The 25,257-nt window shown below is 37.9% G+C and overlaps 2 protein-coding genes across 4 annotated transcripts; one reads left to right on the top strand and one right to left on the bottom strand.

Moving 5' to 3' along the window:
- Positions 1–256: 256 nt before the first annotated feature.
- Positions 257–6,057, top strand: LOC118429722 (NHP2-like protein 1). The gene is made up of 5 exons (XM_035840338.1): positions 257–426; positions 1,908–1,922; positions 2,440–2,554; positions 4,205–4,342; positions 5,046–6,057. Exons 1-5 carry the CDS (start codon positions 424–426, stop codon positions 5,168–5,170), a joined length of 396 nt encoding a protein of 131 aa, XP_035696231.1. The 5' UTR covers positions 257–423; the 3' UTR covers positions 5,171–6,057.
- A 1,799-nt stretch (positions 6,058–7,856) lies between these two features.
- On the bottom strand, positions 7,857–25,134 carry LOC118429068 (nectin-4-like). 3 transcript variants are annotated; one of them, XM_035839424.1, is made up of 9 exons: positions 24,911–25,134; positions 21,094–21,245; positions 20,549–20,714; positions 15,304–15,393; positions 15,139–15,197; positions 13,031–13,149; positions 11,504–11,625; positions 10,757–10,859; positions 7,857–7,948 (listed from the first exon to the last, which is right to left on the bottom strand). In XM_035839424.1, exons 1-9 carry the CDS (start codon positions 24,978–24,980, stop codon positions 7,885–7,887), a joined length of 945 nt encoding a protein of 314 aa, XP_035695317.1. In that variant the 5' UTR covers positions 24,981–25,134; the 3' UTR covers positions 7,857–7,884. The 3 variants fall into 3 exon arrangements, with proteins under 3 accessions (XP_035695317.1, XP_035695316.1, XP_035695318.1); XM_035839423.1 differs by lacking the exon at positions 15,139–15,197 and having other exon boundaries at positions 15,245–15,393; positions 24,911–25,133; XM_035839425.1 differs by lacking the exons at positions 7,857–7,948; positions 15,139–15,197 and adding an exon at positions 8,729–10,184 and having other exon boundaries at positions 15,245–15,393; positions 24,911–25,132.
- Between the last annotated feature and the right edge of the window lie 123 nt (positions 25,135–25,257).

The following is a 25,257-nucleotide window of genomic DNA, read 5'->3' as shown; positions in this document are numbered from 1 at the left end:
TTGTGTTTTTGTGGGTAATTGATATATGTAATAATCATCATCATATCTTTTCGTTCTGTTGTTGTTAGAAGGGATTTGATAAAGTAGAAGAAACCAAAAATCCTGCAGAACTCATATTTATCTACCATTATCTAATTATATTCTGGTTCTAATATTATAGATAAAAGAAGTTTGATAAATATTTTATGTATATTTTGTAACTACTCTATCTTTCGGATGTCAAATGTATCGATATCAATAAAATTGTTATCTTTGTAACTATATTAACGCCCCTCTTCTCAGAGTAGCCCATTCCATAGGCTCATTTCCGTTTCCTGTGCGTCGCTGCAGAGTCCTCCGTGAGGCGTCAGCTGAGAGGACGAAGCTTAATTTCCCTCGATTTCTGACATTTTAGCAACACCTGCATCGCAAAAACAACTCGCCATGGTAAGAATATATATTTGTGATCAATAAGTACAATTTTTGGGTCACAGTGCGTCCAAAATAGTTCCCAAGCTGTTGTTGAAAAGTCGCCGCCCAAACCGGCGCAACGCTCACACGTGCTTGCGCATGGTGAAAGGGGGAGGGGGACAGCTATAAAATTTTTGTCTTCGACTGTAGCATTTGATCAGGGGCATGCTGTAGTTATGCATCCTAAAGGGTATCAGTCAAAAGATGATGTTCAGAAACCGAAGGTTTCAATGTTTATATAAATGTTAACTCATAATGCCAACTGCCCGATAGAAAATGTCCACAATCGCTTCTGTAAAAACATTCTTGGTGTACACAGAAACGCAAGCAATGCAGCATGTAAAGCTGAACTCGGTAGACTGTCTCTAGACATAGACATATCGGTTCGCTTAGTCAAATACTGGTTAAGGCTTAGACAACTAGATACCAATACACATCCACTGCAAGCTGACGCATTATTATATCAAAAACATATGCTTAATATATATAGCAACAAGAAAAATCTGTTATCTCATGTGAAAGAAATACTTAACAATAGCGGCTTGTCCTTTATTTGGAATAACGACAACACTGACCTCGACAGGCAACATATTTGTACTTTACTTAGAAGAAGGCTATCTGACATGTACATTCAAAGTTTTCTCCACAATTTATCTGTTGATACTGGTAAACTAAGATTGTATAAGCATCTCAAATCTGTGTACACTATGGAAAATTATCTACACACCAAAGACTTTGATGTAAGATCAGCTATATGTAAGCTCAGAGTAAGCGCACATACGTTAGAGGTCGAAAGAGGTAGATACAAACAATTACCTGTTAACGAGAGAATATGTAAATATTGTACATTGTTAGAGGTCGAAAGAGGTAGATACAAACAATTACCTGTTAACGAGAGAATATGTAAATATTGTACATTGTTCACACTTTATTAACTAGTTAACAAATTTTTTCCCAGCTTTGCACATCGTAACGAACTACAAAAAACTGCCTTCCTGTTAGCACCACCCAATGCATATGTCTCCCAAAATGTCGGAAATTTCATCCTCCACTGTATACAGAAAAGAAATCAAACCCAATAGCATTCATTTTAGATTAGAAGTATCACTAGTTGTTGACCCCTATGTCCACTTTGTTATTGTATCATTACCATCAATGTACTTTCATACATGTATTTCTGCAATTAGCCTTCGGGCATGAGTTTGCAATAAAGATTATTATATTATATTTTATTGTTTCAATGTTTATATTTTATTATTTATAAAAATTGGCATATCATGATGTTGTGAAGGCTTTGCTGGACCCCACCACTATGGGATTTGGGGATTTCGTGCAATTAATAGAAGTGTGCGATTATCCGGTGTGCAATTAACTGGCTTCTACTGACTGATACATATGAATGATGTTTCTTTGTGTAAGTCTTGTATGTAACAATTTCTTTCTACTTCTTTCCACAGTCTGCAGCAACTGAGGTGAGTACAAACTCTCACTTTATCTTTAATATAAATCTGTAAAACTGTATTTCTTACAAAATCATGCTTTGCCTTCGTGGCCAAAATTTTTGTGTTGGCCAGTTCACACTTTGAATAAAGTTTGATTTTTTTTTTTTCAAAGTGTGAACTGGCCAACGTTTGACCACAAAGGCAAAGCAAATCAAAGATCTAGGCCCCTACAAACTTGTAAACTGTTCTTGTGCAGCAGTATTTATTTATATTTCAGGGACATGTTACCAGCTAACTACAATAACAATCACACTGGGTGTGTGAACATTCAAAATCGTATACGAAAGTAGTAGCCTATATAATATTGAAGCATGCTGGGGTGAAATTGTGGCACCTTTGTAACACATTTTCCCCTCAATAATGCTACTTTAATCATTATATTTTCAGCTTTCTTCTCCTAGTTGCCTAACTCTGTAAACAATGTAAAAGTCTCGAAATGAGAGAGAAAGGCAAAAGCTGACTGTTTTTTTGTACATGTTATTTTTAGGCTGAGGTGAACCCTAAGGCGTACCCCCTGGCTGATGCCCAGCTGACTACCCAGATCCTGGACCTGGTGCAGCAGGCTGCCAACTACAAACAGCTTAGGAAGGGGGCTAATGAGGGTAGGGACACACTTATAGTTATAGTGCTTAGGCCACAGCAAGTAAATTTTATGGATGACATCAGCGCGCGCATTAATTTTCGCCTGATTTCAGAAAAAAAACAAGAATTTTTTTCTTCTGCAGGGATGGTCAACATGACCATAAAGTACCAAAATGAGCAAATATATTGTATTGTGGCCTAATAATTGTACTTATAGAAGTGACACTAGCGAGGTACCCAGGGCTGTAGTTGTAGAAATGAAACTTATTGGATAGTTCAAGTTGTAAAAGTGACACCAATATGGAACCTATGAGTGTGGTTACCAATTTGTTGGTGATGCCAGTCTACCACACTAGTGTCACTTTTACCACACCAGTACATGTCTTAAATACAGGAATTAATGCATTGTTGGCTAAGATACCATGTTTTGTCCCTTTAATTCTTTGTATAACAGTCATCACAACTTTATGGTGCCTATTTATGAAAATGTAGCCATCTTGTTTTTTTCACCCATCTTGTTTTTTTTCGCCCTATCGCACTATTTTTGCAGTCTGCAGAGGATGTCATCCATAAAGTTTACTTGCTTACCTTATGTTAGAATTACAGGAAAGCAAGTGGATGATCAAACATAAACTATTCTGCAAGCTGGATAACAAGGTTCTTTCTTCACAACATTCCACAGCCAATGTTTCAGTGGCCATCTGTTACCTTCCTCAGGACTTTTCTCAAATGTTGGCTGTTGATTGTACATAGATCCTGGCTGAGAATGAAGAACCTTGTTATCAGGTTCAGGGTTCGAAATACACATACACATGTACTTAACTTGCAATTTGCACATAATTTTTAAGATATGCACAGAAAAATATTCTGAACTTGCAATCTTGCATGTTGAAAATACCTGGCCTATAGTAAAAATACTGAGGCCATGTTGCCTTTAACGAGAATCGTCACCGGTTGTCAGTAGGTGTCATAAATTAATTTGGCTTTGCTGCAAACTAACATGCTGATTATGTGGGTATATTTCCAAAATTTCAAGTTTTGTCTATAGTTTCCTGCGCCAATTTCTGTCCTGAGCAGAAAAATTCCGCCATAGGATGTAATGATGGATGCTGGCTAGAACATTGCAGTATAGACTCGTTGTATTTTGCACGTAAATTTTTCAAATTGCACGTAAAATTTTTGCCAACTTGCAATTTTGCATGTAGCCCCAAAAAAGTATTTCAATCCCTGAGGTTTTCCTACCTGATAGTTTTCACAGATGTTCTGTATTACGGCTATAATGATGATTCAACTGTCACAAAGGAATAGATTCCTCTCAGATGTAATATTATATGGAGTCAGTTTTTTTGGACACCTTTTATCAGAACATTTATTATTAGAAATTACTGGTATCAATAAATGAGATGTAAAAAGAAAGGGAGTAGGAGTGTCCTATTGTTTTGTCACATTCGTCAATAGAAGGTCCTCATAACATGATGTCTACAGAATTGCTTCTGCCTAACACCATAGAATTAAGCAACTCAAAGTTCCTGAAAATCCATACCAGCAAAAACTTTCCAAACAAGGGCAAGTTGGGCAAAATTGAGGCAGAAATTGTAATACTACTGCATTTTGTTATGGTGCTATGAATGGAAAGGGGTCCCTTTTGACGTGTTTATTTTTCATCACAGCCACGAAGACCCTGAACCGAGGTATCACTGAGTTCATCGTGATGGCAGCAGACACAGAACCCCTGGAGATCATCCTACATCTACCTCTGCTGTGTGAGGACAAGAATGTGCCCTATGTGTTTGTCAGGTCCAAGCAAGGTGAGACAGTCAGCACATCCTCTACTTACTCATAATCTAGAAGTTGTGCAAAGGATAGACGAGAAAGTACTATGGGAGCTCATCTGTGTTGGTAGTAAATGTCATTAGTATGGATCCTGAAGAAGGCCATAGTGGTCGTTGAAAATTTGGTATACCTTTGTGTTGGAAGAAAGTTTAGCATTGTTCTATGATATTGTAGTACATGTATAGGAGCATGACATCAGAAAGTTTGAGGTATAGCAAGGTTTTGAAATCTTCCATGCAAAATTATGTTGTCAGAAAACAGTTCAAACATAGTAGATTGTACATAAAATGTGTGTAGTCAAAATTGACATGTAAATCATTGTAGAATTGAAGGATGATAGGCTTTTGACAGCATTGAAAGGTATAAATTAAAGCAAATTAATTCAATGGATTTCTTCATGAGGGGAGTAAAGGATGCCATATCTGACACTCGAATGACTCAACTGAGACAGAGCTGATATTGCTTACCAGGCAAATACGATTCATCAGTCAATGTGCTCAAAGTAATCAAAGATTAACGTAAGAACTACTGAAAATTCAAGTTACTTACATTTGCCTCCTCGAGTTACCTACATTTCCTTGTGTTGAAGAAAAGTACATTGTTTCAAAATTTATGCAGCAGATCAAAGTTCTCAATTTACGTAAACTAATGTTATACTATTATCTGTACTCTTGTCAGCCCTAGGGCGTGCCTGCGGTGTTTCCCGCCCCGTGATCGCGGCCTCCGTCACGATCAACGAGGGATCTCAGCTGAAGTCCCAGATCACCACTGTGCAGCAAGCCATCGAACGTCTCCTCATCTAGACCGACTGACACGCACACAATATGTCCGCCACACGCGCACCACACTTAGCACAGGGTGTATTATAGTCTTACATGCAGTGTTTTAGCCAGCCTGAAATTTGTTCCTTACCCTGGATTTTGATTGGAAATCCTGTCAAAGGTGTGATGATCCTAGAAGGGTTCTGGGCATACTATCCCGGGAAAATTTTGACATCTAGATCCCCCAAACACAATTTCTTCTATTTTGAGGGGCAAGTTTTGCTGGTAGACCTATTTCAACATAACAATTTTTGTCTGTCACAGAAGAACAAATGGACAAAATGTTTGTCCGTCTCCATCGTCAAAATTTCATCGAAGGACAGAAAGATGGATCCTGGCTAAAATCCTGCTTACAAGTTTGTAACAGAGGTGTAAGCAACTTATAGTTTTGAAAGTCTGTATATGTCTTTTCTTAAAGGAGTACTCTACGGAAAAGGATCTCAAGATCTCAATTCTACAGTGTTTTTTTTTATGGTTCCTGCATACTACAACTTTGTGGAGTTTAAGAAAAGAGAAGAAAAAAAAAGTAAGAATGTAAGTGATTGCATCATGCCCTCTGGTTTTATTTGTCCAGAATTATTTTTGTAAAGATGCGACTTTTTCTTCAGTAAAAAGATATATAAACCAGTTGCAAATCATGCCAGTTCATGGAGAAAAATCAGCCTTGCAGTTCCAAACTGTTTGTTAAAAAGTAATATTTGAGAGCTGTTCTTTTACATTCCGTTGTACATTCTATTGTCTAGCATGGTATACACACAAAAGAGTTATGGACTTTTTTTTATACCCAAGAAGGTTTTAAGATGGACTAGCCTGTGACTAAGTAAGGATGTGTCGGCTTGAGGAATAAAATGCTTACGGACATCATTGTGGACATGTGTGTTGTTTCATAGAACATTTTTGTACCGACTGTAGTTGCTCTTTATTCAAGTCTTCATAAATGTTTAATAGTACACGTACTATCAATGCATAACACAACACCTTTGGTAGCCATGCTTATCGTTTCTAAGCCAACGGTTAATAAGTGGATGGTCATTTCAACTACATAATGATTGTTTTCTACAGAGAAGATCCATGGTCTTCTGTACGCTCCAAGCAGAGGTTAGTTTCCGACTGGTTTTGAACGCTCTTCAGACCACATTGACTTAACTGTCACATTAATTTTGCCTGTTGTACCGAAAAAAATGGCCACATGTGAACTAATAACATCCCCAAATTTTATGCTTGGCAGAGAATCGGCTCTTTACATGCCCTGACATGGTCAGGGCATGTAAAGAAGAATGGTAATAAAAACATTACTAAAATGGTGGTGATTGGCTCTTAGTCTTGCAGTCGGCAAACATGTAAGACAAGCTGGAATTAAAATGTACTAGATGTTTAGTCCCATGGAAGAGCAGCATTTTTTAGGATTTTCTCGTTTTTTTCCCTCACATATGTCAGCCACAAAACAAAGTCGCTGTACCCTTTTTAAAGCTTTTTGTCTGGTTTTCTATTTGTTGCCAAGCCATGGGAATGTCTGACAGAATGGAAACCCCCACAAAAAAGCCTAAAAATACTCTAAATAAGTCAGAACCTAACTACTGCTTGGAGAGTAGCCTTCACACTCCATACTGCAATTCAGCAGCAAAATAAGTTACTCCTATCCCCATGGAAAGTCTGGTTGATTTAAATGCCATTTTCTTTGGTCTATACAGCAATTTTTTTTTTTTAAATCCCACATGAATATATATAGGGAAAACAAGAGAAATACCTTTCTTGTCCCAACATTGTAGATTGTCAGTGATCAAACCATCAAATGCATTGTTCAGCTATTCCCGTGTGGTGGAATCTGTCATGGACAGTACCGTGTGCCTGTGCTGTGAAACTACATGTAGGTCTATGTGTTACAAAGCAGGCTTGGATGTCAGTGGTTTAATAGTTTAGTTTCTTTAGGCGCGGTCACGTGTAGGTCGTTCGATCGTCATACGATTTTGATAATAGGATTTTAAGCAGGCAGTGACAGAGCCAACCACCCACAAGGATACAAGAGAGCGTTTTGTGCAGCAAGACAGCTAAGCATTGCAGGTCACACGCATGGCTGTCCTAAAAAATGCCCCAAGTTAACGATCGTGTGACGATCGCACCAACTATGTGACCGTTTTTTTAAGACAGTGCAAGAACAAAAGCTATTTACCAACCAGTTGTCACTTTTGAATGGGTGTATATACATTGTACATGTAGATTAGTCTCCAAGCAGACCCTACGGTGCCTTAGAAATAGTATCAAAGCTTAGTCTCTGGCCAGCTTTGATACTATTTCTAAGGCACCGTAGGGTCTGCTTGGAGACTACAGAAATCATACCATTTATAAAGTTTAGGGTAACAAATTTGCTTATCCCTCTTGAATACTTGTATCTATACTCTGCAACATCACCAATAGCACAAAAATTGCTTGTGGCTCAAAATATAAGATATACTATACATACGCATAAATATATACTTTGAAATACTATTTTATATAAAAAGAGTATGACATAAAAAAAACAATATGGCTTAGCCTAAAAACCCTTCCAAAAGGGTCCAAAACACCCATCCCTAGGTCCTTAAGGGAATGGTGAAATTTACAAGTACAATGTATTCCATGATTGCTGTTGTGACTTTCCAGCAAAGTAATCCAATCTCTTTGCCCCCCCCCCCCCCCCCCCAAAAACTTCTTTCTATTCAATTACTATTCAACTTCCCCTCTTCATCTGATTGGCTGGGCTGAAAGGAAATTCTTGCTGTCCTAAGTAAAAAGAGGAGAGGGGGGTACAGTTAGAAAAGAGCTGATAGGGAAGCACTATTGGTTCAACAATGTTGAGAGGAGACATTGTTAGCTTAGCCTGGGTACCATCCACCACAGTTACCACTGGCTCTCCTTTTTTACTTGTGGTAAGCAAGCAAAAAGAGATTGTCAAAGGTAAATACAGAGTACCGTACCCAGGCTATTGTAAATTGGGATTGCAAAGTTTATCTCCAAGCAGAGGAAGGAAGAGAAAATCTTTCTTTTCTCAAGCTCCTAAGCAAGACTGGAAGCTCGAAAAGCATTATGGATATTATGTATTATGGAAAGCCCTCTTTTTTAGGTTTCAAAACAAAACTATCCAGAGGAGTCATACAAGGGAAAACCTGGATGTCTACTAGTATATAGTAAGGACATGACACAGACAAGTGAAGTAAAGAAAAGAGACAAGAACTTTGAGAAAGTATTATATAGTTTGGATGGAAGGTTGCAGAGAAGAGTTAGATGCTGGGGTTCCGTGGCATTGCTGTGATACTTCTGTGTTATGGAGACCCGCAAGAGATACAGAATATTGATTTATGAAGATGTCATCGATAATGGGTTCTAGAGCAAAAGCACATGTCTGAACAACGAGATTTTGCGCCCATTTTATACCATAAGATTTCTCGACTACATTGAAGTCAATACAAAACCAGGATTATACTTTTTAAATGAAATAAAAGCTTTAACTTTATCCAGAAAGTTCAGAAAGTACTTAAGAAGACCAATAAAGATAACAAGATGTGTGTTTTATCAATTTTACTTTGAAAGAAGCAAACATTAGAATACAGGCACTTCTAGCCAGATTGCTATGACTAAGACATTTGTGTTTTATCCATCGAATATTCAAATTTCACACTTGTAACACTCAAACATATTGAAAATGTCCTCAGTTTGTAAGCTGTGCAGCTATTTGTATATTATCATACGGATTGCAACTTTACCATTATATGGTAGTAAAAGCTTAGTTATGGTTGGCAATGCACATGTGCAGTGTAATCCATTGTGGGTTACATGTCAACGTGATGCTTTGAAGTTTAACATATTTCCCCACAACGCATTACAGTGAAAATGGACTCTTCAAACTGGCCATGTTGATATGATTATATGGATGATTATATGCATGCGCACCAATACCCCCCCCCCCCCCCAAAAGAAAAAAAATTAAACGTTTTCCACCATACTGTTAATAGTACTTACTTTCATAACGAAAGGACCTTATTCGCTTTTTTGGGTGGTCAAACTTTTTTCTTCACACGCATCAGGGTTATGGGAGGATATCATCCATATGATCCAAAATCAACATGGCATTATTGCTAAAAAAAGTAAACATACAGTCTACATCACACATTTCTGCTACTGAAAGTTAGCAGTCTACACAACACTAAACCAAGCTTGGCAATGATCAAATAATTTTATTTCATTCCACGACTATTGGATTTATTTCTTAGTATTCTTGTAAGCCTTACCATATCTTTAAAAATCTCTCGTAACAATTACGTTTACAATCAATTTACAATGCACTTGTAAGAATGACAGTATAGTCACTATTATCACTTTAAGTTTTTCTCTTTTTGTCTGGCTTTCACTCCACTTACTTTTACAATTCAGCGAATAAAGTTTTTAAGATGGTCTGACCTGAGCAAAAATGTTCAGTTGTCATGGTTTTCATAAGCCTAGTATCATGCAAACTGTTAATAAAAAAACGAAATATTTTTCTTACTCTGCTTGTCTTTATAACCAAAACATGCTTCTTTATCCAGATTTATTAATGGCACTTTTAACGCCAAAAAAAATCAACAAAATATTTTTCATCAAACGCTGGACTCAAAGGGTTTGCATAAGTATATCACAACAACAAAAAATTTACTCAGTTCCAAAGCTGAAGTCCACAAAATGTGACATTTTACACTACACATTAGCTCCCTAGTTAGTCAACTTATAAAACATTCTGAATAAAGTTAAACTATAATTTCAAACACCTTATTCAGAGTGACTTCTACCAACACTTTGACTTCTATAACAGTTTTACATTTTGCTCCTACAAGCCAGATATTTTACGTGCATACTGCATAGACAACGTTTTAAAGTAAGGCATTGCAATATAAAATCTTAAGGCTTGTTATTATTAGCTCATCAGATCTCTTCACTCTTTTACACTGGGTCTGAGGCAGCCGCAGTGTATTTTGTAGACTCTCCCCTGTTAAGAAACGAAAACTGGTCTTAGGACACACAAAAACTCATGCAAGGGGCAGTTATGTTTGTGCCATGAAGAGAAAAATAAGCATGAAATGATAACAGAATGTACAAGAGTGGCAAGGATAAATAAAATCTTACATGGAGAATTTGACAAACAAAAGAAAAGAGACTTGTTGAATGACACCACAAGAAAGCAAAACCAAAAGAAAACGAAAACCAAACATCAAAACAACTTACAGCAATTTTATTATTACAATGAGAGGAGGTTTTAGAAGTGCGGCTTTCGGTGTTTTTATTTAAGATTTATAGTGCATTTCTGCCAAGTCAGGCTAAGTACAGGTAAATGGTTGGACACACACAAACACACATTCATTGTATACAGTATAGTTACAAGATACAGATACACACAGCAACAAAACAAGTAATCTAATACATTGTACATTTAACAACAGTAGCATCAAGTCAGACTATCAGAAAAAAACACTCCTTTGACAGGTGAAGTGATGGCGAAAAAAAAGAGAGATTTAATCAAAAGTGCACCCCATGTTGGTTTGGAATACCAAGTTTACTTACTGTGATTTGTTGAAATGTTGGTACCCAAAGTATGCCAATGCACCTAGTATGATGGCTGCGATGATTCCCCCAATCACCCCTCCTACTATAGCACCTGTATTATCTTGTGTAAGACACAAAGGAAAGGCTGGCATTGTACCTGGTTTCTTTATTATGATAATTTTTTTTAAAAACTTGTCCATTTTTACTATGCACACAAAGCTCGGTAATCAATAAATACACACATGTATATGTTACACAATTGCAGTATATTATATCACGATCATGGTTGTAGCCAGCGCCAGTACATACATTGTCAAATACTTATTTTTCTCAACTGATATGATTTTATGCTGATAGATAATAAGCATTCATTTGATAAAGTGGTATTTGCCACAAATACATTATTGCTCTCATTCTAAAATTAAGACATAACCAATATTCCTAATTCCAAAAAAATAACCTTAGTTTGTAATGCAACAAATCTACGGTAGGTTTTGTCAACTGTTCGATTGCACAGAAGCTTGGCTAACAATTCTTCTGAACACATATCTATGGCAAGATGTCAACAAAACTGATTATGTTTTCATACAGTTATATTCCAACTCACTAAATGTACATGTAGCTTTTTTCCATCAACCGCAACCATCTTTCCATATCTGTAAATTGTTTTAGCCATTAATATTGTTCACTCAATCCAATATCTGACAAAGAGCACTTCAAGACCAAGAAAAACCAGTGTACTCCAAGAGGAATAGGCTAACTTACTAACGGCAACTCCTGAACTTGGGGTGGTTGGGGCAGCTGTAGTTGTCGGAGCCACCATCAAGCCGCCAACAGGGAACGATGCATACTTACTACTGTAAACGTTAGTGGACTGGCAGGTATAACTGTGAAGAAGAGACAATGTAGATTAAGTACAGTTGGCTGACACGTGTGTCTATGAAAGTCAAACAGTAAGCAATGACTACGATTTTTCTATGAAAAGATGCATTTTTTTTTATATCTAAGTACTCGTAGGATCGCCTAGTCTGTTTAAAGTAACAAAAGATAAAAGTATAGAAATCAGATCAAGAAATATTGTACACAGATTATGCTCATGATTGATTTATTTTTTTTGCAATGTTTTGTATCTTTTATTGTCTTCTATATCATACTAATATTTGTTCCTGCAAACTGCCCAGTACAGTAATATAAGGAGTTTGACGTGCATGAAAATTATGCACAGTTCAGCTGGCTTGCAGATATGCGTTTAAGATATTAGTAAACAAGGAATATCATTATCAAGCACCAACTTCATTCCATGAGATCAAAGCAAAATTCATGACATTCAAGAAATTGCTTTTTGTTTCTAAAACACAAATGAATGTATATCATAATCTTGACAAATTTTCATACTTTGACAATGATGAATAGACTCATTTGAGAAAATTGATTAAATATGATTCTATGTTTGTGTGATGGTAGCTCAGCACCAAGGACAGAGAAACACTATTTTCATTAATTAAAAGAGTTTTGTAGCTAGTTCCTTGGATTTAAACAACATAAGCAATATCAAAGTTAGTGTTAAAATTGGAAGTAATTTGGATAAGGCAATCTGTATGAAATTGATATCTATTACAATATGTTCCCACACTTACATGTCCATTCATTGTTTCATACTTTGAGCAGTTAAAAACAGTGCAGAAACAAGCCACACTAGGATTCCCTAAATATTGTGACCCACAAAAATTAGGCGTTGATCCAGGCATCAAATTATTGCTCCTTGAATGTTGATATGGAAGGGAAAAGAGTTTCTTTTTCATATTACTTAGGAAAGACTGCCCCCAAAATTGACTTTCTCTATTGAAATTCTACAACACTGACTCAGGTTTATACTGCTTACTACAATAGGTTGTCGTTAGGCCACACCAATTTTATTTGTTGTTTCTCATATTTCCTGACCATGTTTTTTCTGACTTGAAAAAAAAACTTCAAATTGATAGTCACACCTTGTGTTGAAAAAATTGCACAGCCTCTCCTTTGAAATTCTCAAATTAACTATGGGCCTCAAATTCCAGTAGGTGCCTACTTTGGACGGTACATAATTTTTCTTCAAACTTTGGACTTCGCTACCAGGGACCCCCGAAATTGACTAACTTGAGTAAGCCCCTCAATCTCTCCTACCCCTGACTTTTTGCAAAAGTTTTTTTTTATTTATTTTTCAACCGACCGACCCCATTTTTTTAAAAAAATCCAAGAAACAACAAATAAAAATGGTGTGGCCTAAAGTTGTAAAAAAGTGTACATTTTTACCTTCCAACATGACTATCTCCCAAGTTTGTAATGATGAGCTGGCCGGCCTCTACACTTGCCCCTGCTGGTAGGGAGCCATTCCAAGGATTTGAGAAATCGTAGTTCAACTGCCATTCCACCTGTAGGATGTGACAAAGTGACCAATTCAACCTTATGAGAAACTTAAACATGAGACCAAATTTCTTGCCATCAAGGCTAGCTCTTTGAGGTGTACAGTACAGTACATTTAGAATACAACACGGTGTATCCAGTATCACCCGAGGTATCAGCCCGACCCGCGGGAGGGCTGGGATCGAGCGTGATGTGGAATATACCGTGTTGTACTTACCTCCATGAAATGTCATGGGGGTTATATTTTCTGTTATGTTTGTCTGTCTGTGTACAAGATAACTCAAGAACGGCTGGATGGGTTGGTTTCATACTTGGTGTGTTGGTGGGTGTCATGAAAGCTAGAAGTGATTAGATTTTGGGTCCCGTATCTGTTGTTATAATATTGATGTAACAATATCAGAAATCACCCCTATATCTGCAAGATATTGGAACAGGCATCGTGCTGTCAGTGTTTGTTAATCAGCTGATCTCCAAGCAGATAGTGATAGCCATGAATAGGACAGCTGATTGGGGAACCCAAACAGTTGACTCCTTAGAGCAGCTGTTTGCCCATCCCGGTCAATTTGAATATTTTCAGTTGTGTTTGATAACTCAAGAACGGCTGGATGGACTGGTTTCATACTTAGTGTGTTGGTGGGGTGTGATGAAAGCTGGAAGTGTTTAGACTTTGGGCCCTGTATCTGTCGCTATAATCTTATGTCTGTTTAGGATATCTGTTGACTCCTTAGAGCAGCTGATGCACTTGGTTTTATTATATATCTATTATCTGGATGTGTTTGGTAATCCTGCATCTGAACAGTTGACGTCGTATGGCAACCGTTTAGGGTATCTGTAACAGTTGACTCCTTAGAGCAACTGTTTGCCGATCCTGGACTATTTGATTATCACGATAATTAACTTTGTATTTACTACTTGTGCCTTTGGGCACCTGGTGTGTTATACTTCGTTTGTGCTGTTAGATGCGTTACGCTGACGTTGTGTTGGTATGTACTTAGGATTATTATATATCTGGTATAAACTTGTTCCCGTAACCTATATGTAGGTATTGGTTGATAGAAATTTTGTGTCTTATTGCTTGTGTTGAAGATGTGTTTGTATCCTGATGTGTTGCAGTTATCTGTTATGAATTCTGAAACATACTCTCTACCTTGCAAGTTGCCAGTACTATCATAACGTGATAATATAAACATCATAAAGACTCCCCACACCTGTTGCATGTTACCACAGTGCCCATGTGATAACTATCCACACAAATAACACAAATATCATTACATACAAGTCATCATCAACAACCATAAAATCAACAAAAACACTCAATATTTCGTGGAGGTATGAGGTCGCCAAACTCTAGTTTATTTATGTCATACCCACCTAAGATAACCCATGTTTTGATGCGAAATGCGCCAGAAGTTGAACAAATTTAGTGCCCCCGAACAAAAAAACAGCAATGTTCAGTACAGTACAGTACAGTACATACCTGTGGTGAAGGTACAGTGAGTGGGTCTGCAGTCAGTGTATCTGGGTCTGTCTCTGAACCATAGTTAGGACAGGATAGGGTGTACAGTACAGTACAGTACAGCACTGTACAGCACAGTATAGTACAGCACAGTACAGTACATACCTGTGGTGAAGGTACAGTGAGTGGGTCTGCAGTCAGTGTATCTGGGTCTGTCTCTGAACCATAGTTAGGACAGGATAGGGTGTACAGTACAGTACAGTACAGTACAGCACAGTACAGTACAGTACAGTACAGCACAGTACAGTACAGTACAGTACAGTACATACCTGTGGTGAAGGTACAGTGAGTGGGTCTGCAGGCAGTGTATCTGGGTCTGGCTGTGAACCATAGTTAGGACAGCATAACTACAGTACAGTACAGTACAGTACATACCTGTGGTGAAGGTACAGTGAGTGGGTCTGCAGGCAGTGTATCTGGGTCTGGCTGTGAACCATAGTTAGGACAGCATAACTACAGTACAGTACAGTACAGTACATACCTGTGGTGAAGGTACAGTGAGTGGGTCTGCAGGCAGTGTATCTGGGTCTGGCTGTGAACCATAGTTAGGACAGCATAACTACAGTACAGTACAGTACAGTACATACCTGTGGTGAAGGTACAGTGAGTGGGTCAGCAGGCAGTGTATCTGGGTCTGGCTGTGAACCATAGTTAGGACAGGCCAGTATGAGAGTGTCTCCATAGTACAGCTGGTCACGGGAAGGCTCCAAACGCAGCGCTCTGGGTGTAGGGTCCCCTGCAAGACAGTGAGCGAGACAAGAATAATTAGTTGCTGTTGATGGTAAAAGTAACAAAGGTGTCATGATGCAATTTGCTTTTTCCAGTGCTCTTTCAACATTGATGTACCAAACAGGTGACAATATGATTCTGGGCAAACACTCTAATTCCAGAAAACCTTTAAGTTAATAATTTAAAAATAGGTTGACCAGATGAATTAATATTTGTAGTTATGATATATCAAAGGATAATGAATATTATGTAGGTTGCAATTAGATGTATCCACGAAGAATGAATTTTTGCTCACAGCCAGAATTCTGGCTGAATCCCCAGAATGGAGACATCTAATTGCAACTTTAATAAATCATACCTACAAATATTAATTCTGGTTAATCTATTTGAAATAAGTAAGATTTTCTGGAATTATACTGTCGCCTGTTACCATTATTTTCAATAACAGGCAGGGTTACGACAACAGCTGTCACAAGTCACAAATCCTAATCACTAGACTGCCAATGTCAAGTTGCCATTAAAATTATTTCTGGGGATTCAGAAAAATATTATCTGCAAAATCAGGACACTGTGTTTTTGGGTTAAGCCGCCCCTTTTAGATTTTTTTTTTTTTTTTTTTTTTTTTTTTTTTTTATTCAATATAACTTTCAAATACAGAAAAGAAACCCTGTGGCAAGCCCCCTAATATAACATAATATACATAATGAGGAGTAACTTATTACAAAGAATGTTGGTCTCGAAAGTTAATAACAGAAGATTGTGTCACAAAAATAAGGCTTAGTATTCGAAGATACATTCTTAAATATGGCATATTTTGCATGTAATAAACATTGATTCAAGTATTCATTCATTTTCTGCTTGTTAACCTTACCATACATAATATCAGTTTTCGTTAATACAATATGTTCTGAAAAGGTTTTGAGCCACCATGAGCAAAAGTCGTTCCAATAACTAATAACATAGACACAATCTACAAACAGGTGGTTTAGGTTTTGTTTGTTGTTACAAAAAGGACATTTATCTGAGTCTGTAACTTTGATTTTCTTTAAATAGCAATTTGTCGGCAAAAATCTATGTATGATCTTATACTGAAAGTACTGTAGTTTAACATTCTTAGTACATGTGAAAGGTAATAAATACACTTTTTCCAAGTTGTTTTCATTTTCTAGAACGCTTAACAATTCATCTTGGCCCGTTGGGGGTTCAAATGTTTGTTTTAAATATATATCATATAATTGTTTACAAGAGAAGGCCTGAGAAGCGATGGTGTTTTCCACCGAATCACCGAGCTGATCCTTTTTTACTGTATTTTTCCAACCATTTGGGATAGCTGACTTCAGGCTAGAATATCTGAGCATATCAACAGGTGTAAAGACTATTTCATGTTTCTGGGCCAGCTCACCCAATGTTAGGAAGTTACCATCGCTTGACATAACATCACATATTTTCAGAATACCAGCTTGGCACCATCGGTTGTACAATACAGATTTCCGGCCTACTAATATAAATCTGTTATTCCAGATAATTTGTTTACTTATGTCATCTTTAGATTTCGGAACCGATTGCACAATCGACTGCCAAGCCTGCAGTACTTGACAGTAGAACAATGGTAAATTAGAAAGATCTAAACATGTTATATCATAGTTACATTGAAATAGTAATTTCCCTCCCCACTGACATAACATATAGGAACAACTTTCACTTTTCTCGAGTCTCTTAATCCATGACGCCTTAAGGGCTTTACATTTAATGGAAAAATCCACCATAGTTAGACCACCTTGGTCTTTTTTCCCTATTACTGTCTTCATTTTCACTTTTGGCTTTGGGAACCGGCAGAACCGTACAATTATAAATTAGTTTAGAAATACCAAGTGTTTTAACAAGAACAATTCTCCCAATTGTAGTTAGATCTCTTATCCTCCATATATTTAACAGTATCTCCATAGCTTTCAGGTGATAATCAAAGTTTAACTTATCACAGTCTTCCTGGTTGTATGAGAAATAAGTACCCAGTGCATATATAGGCCCACGTGGCCACAGAACCTCCAAAGGCTCATCGATCCTATGTCTGCTTGCTCCCATCCACATAGCTTTAGTTTTTTTTTTACTGACCTCTAGGCCACTACAGAATTTAAAATGATCTAGAATGTCTAGTAAGCTTTTAGCGGAGTTTTCATCTTTGACAAGACCGGTTAAATCATCAGCATACATGGATAGTTTTCGCTTGCAGCCATAGATCGATATACCTTCGACAGAAGGATCGGCCCTTATTCTACAGGCTACAACTTCAATCACTAAGTTAAATAGATATGCTGAAAGTGGATCACCCTGCCTTACCCCTCTACTTACATCAAACCACGGCGACGAAAAACCGTTGTTAATAACACAACTAATGGCATTTTTGTACAGTAGTTTGACCCAGTCAATGAAGTTTTTTCCAAGATTCATTGTGTCTAATGTTTTAATGATAACTTTACGCTCAATTGTATCGAAGGCTTTTTTAAAGTCGATGAATAAGGCAAGGGCAGGCAAATTATACATTTTTGTGTACTCCATGAAATCAGCAATATGTCTTACATTAGTGAATATTTGTCTTCCTTTTATAAAACCTGTTTGATCTGGGTGTATCAACTTTGGCAAGAAAGGTTCTAGTCTATTCGCTAAAGTTTTACTTATGAGTTTATAATCAACATTTAAAAGTGTAATGGGGCGCCAATTTCCAAGTTTCCTTAAGTCGCTATCCTTTTTTGGTATTAAATGAATTACTCCTCGTTTCTGTGACACTGGTAATTCACCTTTTCTAAAGGCATAATTTGCAGCTAAAAGGAGGTCTTTTTCTAAGTACTGCCAGAAATGTACGTAGAATTCTGTTGTTAAACCATCGCTTCCTGGGGATTTATTTTTTTTCCTATTCAGTTGCTGCAAAGCAATATTAAGCTCCCTTTTAAGGATTTCCCCTTCACATCTTTTTTTTTCTATGTCAGATAATTTTGGTATGTTGTTTGGTTGAAAGAAGGGTAAAAATTCTATCTTGTTTGGATCACAGTTGGATGATGTGTACATTTTTTTATAATATTCAGCTTGTAATAACAAAATTTGTTTTGCGTTTGTAACAACTGTGTCGTCTTCTTTTATAATTTCAGTAATGTTTTTTTGTTCGTAATTTCTCCTTTCTAAATTTAGAAAATATCTTGTGTTCCTCTCCCCTTCTTCACACCATTTACTTTTACTTCTAATCATTGCCCCTTTTGTTCTTTGAGTGTGAATCTCACTTAATTTTTGTTTTACTTTTGTAAGGTTTGACAAAGCTATTTTTGTCGGGTTTAAGTCACAGTCTTTCTGTAGTTCGTTAAGTTGGAGTTCTAGTTCTCTTTCCAAATCTCTATTTTCCTTGGCTTTTTGTTTTGCATATTTTATGGTAAACCCTCTAATTTCCAGTTTTATCATATCCCATTTTAAAGACAGGTCATTTATATATGAATAATATCGGCTACATACAACAATTTTATTTTTCAACTGGACTGTAAATGTTTCATCAGACAATAAAGAGTTATTAAACTTCCAAAACCCAGGACCTCTTGGTTTATAACAGGAAGACGTAAGGGTTAATGATACAGCCCTGTGGTCTGGAACAGGTGCATTTATTATGTCGGTTTTAGCAATCTTATCTTCATTTACCTCTATCAACCAATAATCTAACCTGCATTTAATGGAACAATCTGTGTTATTCCAAGTATATCGTCTTGTATTCAAGTTTTGTTCTCTCCATATATCCTTTAGGGAAAAGCAATCCATTAATGACTCTATCTCTTTGATAACATGTTTTTTTTCTATTACAGGCTTGCCTCCCTCCTTATCGTACACCTGTAGAGCTATGTTTAGATCTCCTCCAAGCAAAATATCTCCTTCACAGAAGTGGGTAATGTTATGTTTTAAATTTTGAAAGAAGGCAATCTGTAGAGTTTCATTATTAGGCGCGTAAACATTGATCAAACTAAATTTCTTATTTTGTACTTGTATATTAGCAAAAATGAACCTGCCTTCACTGTCTATTTTACATGCAACTGTATGAAGAGACATCCTTGGATTAAACATAATCATAACACCTTTGCTATGGACTGTACCATGTGCCATAATGGTCTTGCCACCCCATTCCTGTGACCAATATTTTTCACATTTGGCTGACGAAAAGGTTTCTTGAAGAAAGATTACATCATACTTTTTCGCATGTAACCATCTAAATAAGTTTGTCCTTTTAAGTACATCGTTAAGGCCTCTGACATTGATCGAGACACATTCTAACTTATATGAACTAATCATGTAACCCTTGATCTTAATGAAACAATATTGGGGCTTGCCACAGAGATAGAACAGTTACAGGACATGAAAATAAAGGACCTATTGTCCGGATAACAATTGCAGTTTTTAAGCACAATATCTGCTATGAGACGGATAATAGAAAAGTAACAGAAAAACAAACCAACAAAGGTAAGTTCCAGGTATCGGCGTGTGTTCTTCTTTTCTTTGTAATAATGATGCAGTTCTAGGAGCCTATTATAATCCTCCTGGGAAAGTTTGAAAGTGTGTGTTGTCGCAAGTCAAGGTCCTCTCATCACCCGTTTCCGCGGACGACTGTATCTCCAAAATTCCTTAGTCAGCTGTTCACATAAATCAGTTTACATAACAAATCCTAGTCACATGTATCTGCAGCTGTTCGGAATAAGTGCTCTTATTCAAGAGAAAAACAGAATCATAACAAACTTGTTTGTCGCCCAGTAGTCGAATATTTTATGTCCGATTTTCCTTGACTACCTTCCATCGTTAATTCAAGGCGTATTTTCCAGGAGATGACAGAAATATAGCACGTTTTCTTCCAGTTTATGATGCTGAGGTAGTTTTTGTACCTTGAACATTCCATTCATATTCAAATGAGTCCGCTGAACTGAGATGCGTGTTCGTACACGTTGAAGAAATTCCAGTCATACTTCTCCAACATCTCGTAACCAACTTTGATAAATTCAAGATAACAGTACAATAAAAGAATGCCACTCTGTCAACATAGTGGAGAATAAATCCAAAGAAGGATACATCGACACTCCGTTAGTCCAGATAATTAATTTTAGATTTACAGGTAGTAGACTTATGGTATAAAAAAGTGTCACCTGTAACGACAGCCTGCCACAAGTTTCCTGCCGCTCGTGTTACGTTACAAGCATAGGTTGTGGCCTTGTCCACTGCTCCTGGCCCTGACACATTGAAACTCGTGGTAGCCGTGAGCTTCAGAGTCCCTGTAGCTGCATCTCCATCAGGGGAGAAGGCATAATTTACCTATGGACAGCAAAAAAACACATTAAGGCGAAGTCATGTCAACTTCATGGTTCTTGGATTCTCAACTTAATTTTTTCTGATTTCAACAACAAAAGACCACATGCAACATTAAGGTATGGAAAAAAGTAAGCCTACACAAAGAACTTGAATATTTGATTGTGTGCATCAAAGTTTTACTTGCTGTTTTCCCTTTGCTTCAAGCGCAACACTAAATGACAAGATCCTAAAGGCTTTTTTTCATTGGCTGACATGAAAAGTGTCATGAATACCGGACTAAACCATACGTCTGCTTGAACATTAACCTGCCAAGTTAACCATTTGGTGCCAAATTTGTATTGGTTATGGGGTTCGGCAGCAAGGTGAGAGTTAAGATCTTTACCAGATCCCCGTTCGGTCCATCCCGATGCCAGGCGATGTTCGCCGCCGGGTCGCTCAGTTTGTCTGCTGTGCACGTCAACTCTAACACGTTCCCATCCTGGGAATCGGTGATTAAAGGACCGATGTTTGGGTCCGTTACAGCTGCCAGGACACCTGTTATAGGAACAGAACACAGAAACTGTCAATCACACATCTGGGTCTGTTACAGCTGCCACGACACCTGTTATAGGAACAGGTACACAGAAACTGTCAATCACACATCTGGGTCTGTTACAGCTGCCAGGACACCTGTTATAGGAACAGGTACACAAAAACTGTCAATCACACATATGGGTCTGTTACAGCTGCCACGACACCTGTTATAGGAACAGGTACACAGAAACTGTCAATCACACATCTGGATCTGTTACAGCTGCCAGGACACCTGTTAGAGGAACAGGACACAGAAACTGTCAATCACACATCTGGGTCTGTTACAGCTGCCAGGACACCTGTTATAAGAACAGGACACAGAAACTGTCAATCACACATCTGGGTCTGTTACAGCTGCCAGGACAACTGTTATACTTATAGGAACAGGACACAGAAACTGTCAATCACACATCTGGGTCTGTTACAGCTGCCAGGACACCTGTTATAGGAACAGGTACACAAAAACTGTCAATCACACATCTGGATCTGTTACAGCTGCCAGGACACCTGTTATAGGAACAGGACACAGAAACTGTCAATCACACATCTGGGTCTGTTACAGCTGCTAGGACACCTGTTAGAGGAACAGGACACAGAAACTGTCAATCACACATATGGGTCTGTTACAGCTGCCAGGACACCTGTTATAGGAACAGGACACAGAAACTGTCAATCACACATCTGGGTCTGTTACAGCTGTCAGGACACCTGTTATAGGAACAGGTACACAGAAACTGTCAATCACACATCTGGATCTGTAACAGCTGCTTTGACACCTGTTACAGGAATACAATACAGAAACTGTCAATAAAAGGACTACACCATATGTCTATGCTATAGATCTTTATTACTGAAGCAAATGTTGTCTCAAAACTATTTATCAGTTGTATGTGAAAACGAACTACTGTGTTATTACTATTAGCTGTATGCAAAATTTGGGGCTTCACAAAATCTATCCCCTTTAACATGATTTTATCAGCAAAAATGAGCAAGGAAATACATAAATGCTCAGCTGTTGAAAAAATTATCTCTTGGAGAAAGGTAAGAGCTATTATGTACATGTCATAAACATATGTGACCATTTCACCCTTGCCTACACAGCAGTATCTATAGCTACAAGGCTGACACCTGTTGTACAGTAACAGCCTGGAGTCGGGTCATACATGTTTGCCGCCACATCTTGCACAAGAGCATCATAAATATTTGCTGTGAACAGAAGGGGAGTGGGCTCATAAACCAGATGTCACAGACCCAACATAGATCCTCTACGTGTATGCTCGCCCTGAATTAGTTGTACACAAATGCAAAATGTATCTGTTTTATCAATTTCTATATCGTATCTGTATAACCACTGTAACATACTAGTACCAGCATTCTATCTGGTTATACCCCCCTCACATTAGACGAAAATCGATCGGACGACGAGTCTGCGAGCTCTAAATTACGAGGAGGCATGACTCTGATGGGAAGGGGGGAACTCTGCCATTTCTTCGTCGGCAGCAGGGTCATGCCTGCTAGGGGCTCCAAAATCGCCAAGGTTCTTCTATACCCCAATGAGTACCAACACAGAAGAATTCATAAAAATCCATTAACACTCAATTTTTCTTGAAGTTTTTAACTGCCATTGAACACAAGAATTTTCTCACCTCGAATTTTCGGTCGTTCGAGTTGAGCAATTTCTTGTGTTGAATGACAGTTAAAAACTTCAATATGGATTATACCAACACAGATGAGCTTTCATACTAACACTCAATCTTGAGTTATGTTGCGAATGCACAACAACAAAACCCAAAACAAATTACCTCCTTTCAGTGGTAATAACAGCACAACAGACATAATCTTCTCTATCCATGCATTGTAACAAAAAGCTGCAGGCATGGACAGAGGATTAGCAAAAAAAGATCATGTTTTCTTTGTTAAGACGAACTACTTCTCGCATCAATGGTTTTCCCCACAACAAGAATGTTATCACAAATCTCTGCGAAGATCTGATAAGATCTGACAATGTCCAGTAAGTTTGACATACCACCATTTTTAATGTCATCTGCACCAAACAGAGAGTCAGACTGAACTTAAGTACAAAAATTAATAAAGATTAAAAGAATACATGTATGTCATTAAGCCCATTAATTCTGCTTTTATCATTGCCAAGTGAGGTGTGCACAATAAAGACACATGGGAAAGACCAGGTGTTTCTTTGTTACAGAAGCAAACCTTGACCCATCATACAACTATGTCCACAATAGATTCTTCTTGGCTTGTTTTCTTTGTTAATACTTCACCTCAGGCTATTCTGCCAGACATGGTTAAAATACCTTACTAGTGGTAACGTGAATTTTCAAGGTTCAAGAATAAATGTATGTTTTCAGTCTATGAGTTAATGATGAAGTGAAAGGGTGTGCATATGTGTGTGTGTGTGTGTTTGTGTGTGTGTGTCACAGTGTGTGTGTGTGTATGTGAGGTTGTGTATGTGTGCACGTGTGTGCGTGCATGTGTACGTGCATGTATGTCCATGGCTTTGTCATACAATAGACCACTTAAGGTGTGGTGAAGCTATCCCATTGCATGCCCGTAGGCTGAGTTATAAATAAGTATTCCGACGACCCACCCCCCTCCACACACAGACACTCAGACATACCCACAAAAATCCTAAATGAATCCTCTCAGCCCTTAATCGTAAATGTACAGTCTCCGTCTTTTTCCAATTGCAATTGAAATCCTCTCAAAATTGCAGGCCTGAATGCCATTTGCCAGGCATGTCACAAAGTAATGCTGCTGAAGTATACTAAAGTAGACACTCCTGACTAATATGCTTTAGTCTATGACTCAGAGTGACCTGACATTTCTCTATGGTCTCCAGTGAGTTGTGCTATCCATAAATAGCACACATGATCTAATACTAGGATACTGCAGACAAGGCTGCATTTCTTGCTGAAGCTTAATGCAGTTTTGTAAAGCATATGACAATGATATGGTACGATTTGCAGCAGCCATGGTCTTCGATCAGACACACTTCTACAACACAGCAGACATGGTATAAATTATCATGATAGATTAATTCAATTACTCTAAAAAGGCAGGGCTGCCATAGATAAACATAGGATGCTGACAGTCAACGCGTATGTGTACACTGTACAGCTCTTGACATTTTGACTGAATCATAAAAGAAGCATTGTTGCCATCTCTAAGCAGATGTAGTGAGGCGTATTTATGATTTGTCAGTTTCTCTACTCTATATCAGTTTGTCTACACAGCTGAACAAACTGGCACATATGTAGGGAGGGTCAATATACCTTACAACATCTGCTTAGAGACTAAAAACGACAGGTGGTACATATATTTAAATGTGTGTGTAAAACACACAAGGCGACTATAGCAACCCTTGCCGTCGCCAAATTAAGATTTTTAGCATTCTTCTTGGATCTATTCTGAAAACAACAAAGAAAAACTTGCTACATGTTTCTCAATACATTGAATACAAGTAGACGATTTGTACGGAAGAAAATAGACCTCTCTATCACATATTACTCTCTTCGTGTTCAAATGTTGGAAATCTACGAACAAGGAACAAGCTTGACGTCAAAAGATAACAAGTCGGGTGGGAGGGGGGCGCTTTCGAGACTTACCTTCGTGTAGTGCTATACCGAAAACAAGGCACAGACAGGTCCAGTGGAGACGTTGAATAGCTTGGGCCATGGTGGAACACTCGTGGGCCCCGTGGCAGCACGTTTGTACGGTGTAAAAGATCAGAATGGTTCGCTCAACAGTGAAACACAAACAGACGTGACACCAACCACGCCTACCGACTGACTAGCTCTCAGACACGGACCGGATACGCACGTACCACTTCCGGTATGGGGGTGGACGTGACGTCAGGTTTCGTGAAATCGTACGTGTCTGTGCTAAAATGGGAAATTTTTGCGGTGGTTTTATGCTCTTATTTAGGACGGTTAAGTCGTCACCATGGGCTTGA

Source organism: Branchiostoma floridae, chromosome 13 (assembly GCF_000003815.2).
Source record: "Branchiostoma floridae strain S238N-H82 chromosome 13, Bfl_VNyyK, whole genome shotgun sequence".
Taxonomy (NCBI): domain Eukaryota; kingdom Metazoa; phylum Chordata; class Leptocardii; order Amphioxiformes; family Branchiostomatidae; genus Branchiostoma; species Branchiostoma floridae.
Note: the sequence above shows the minus strand (reverse complement) of the source record. Positions and strands in the feature narration are given on the sequence as shown.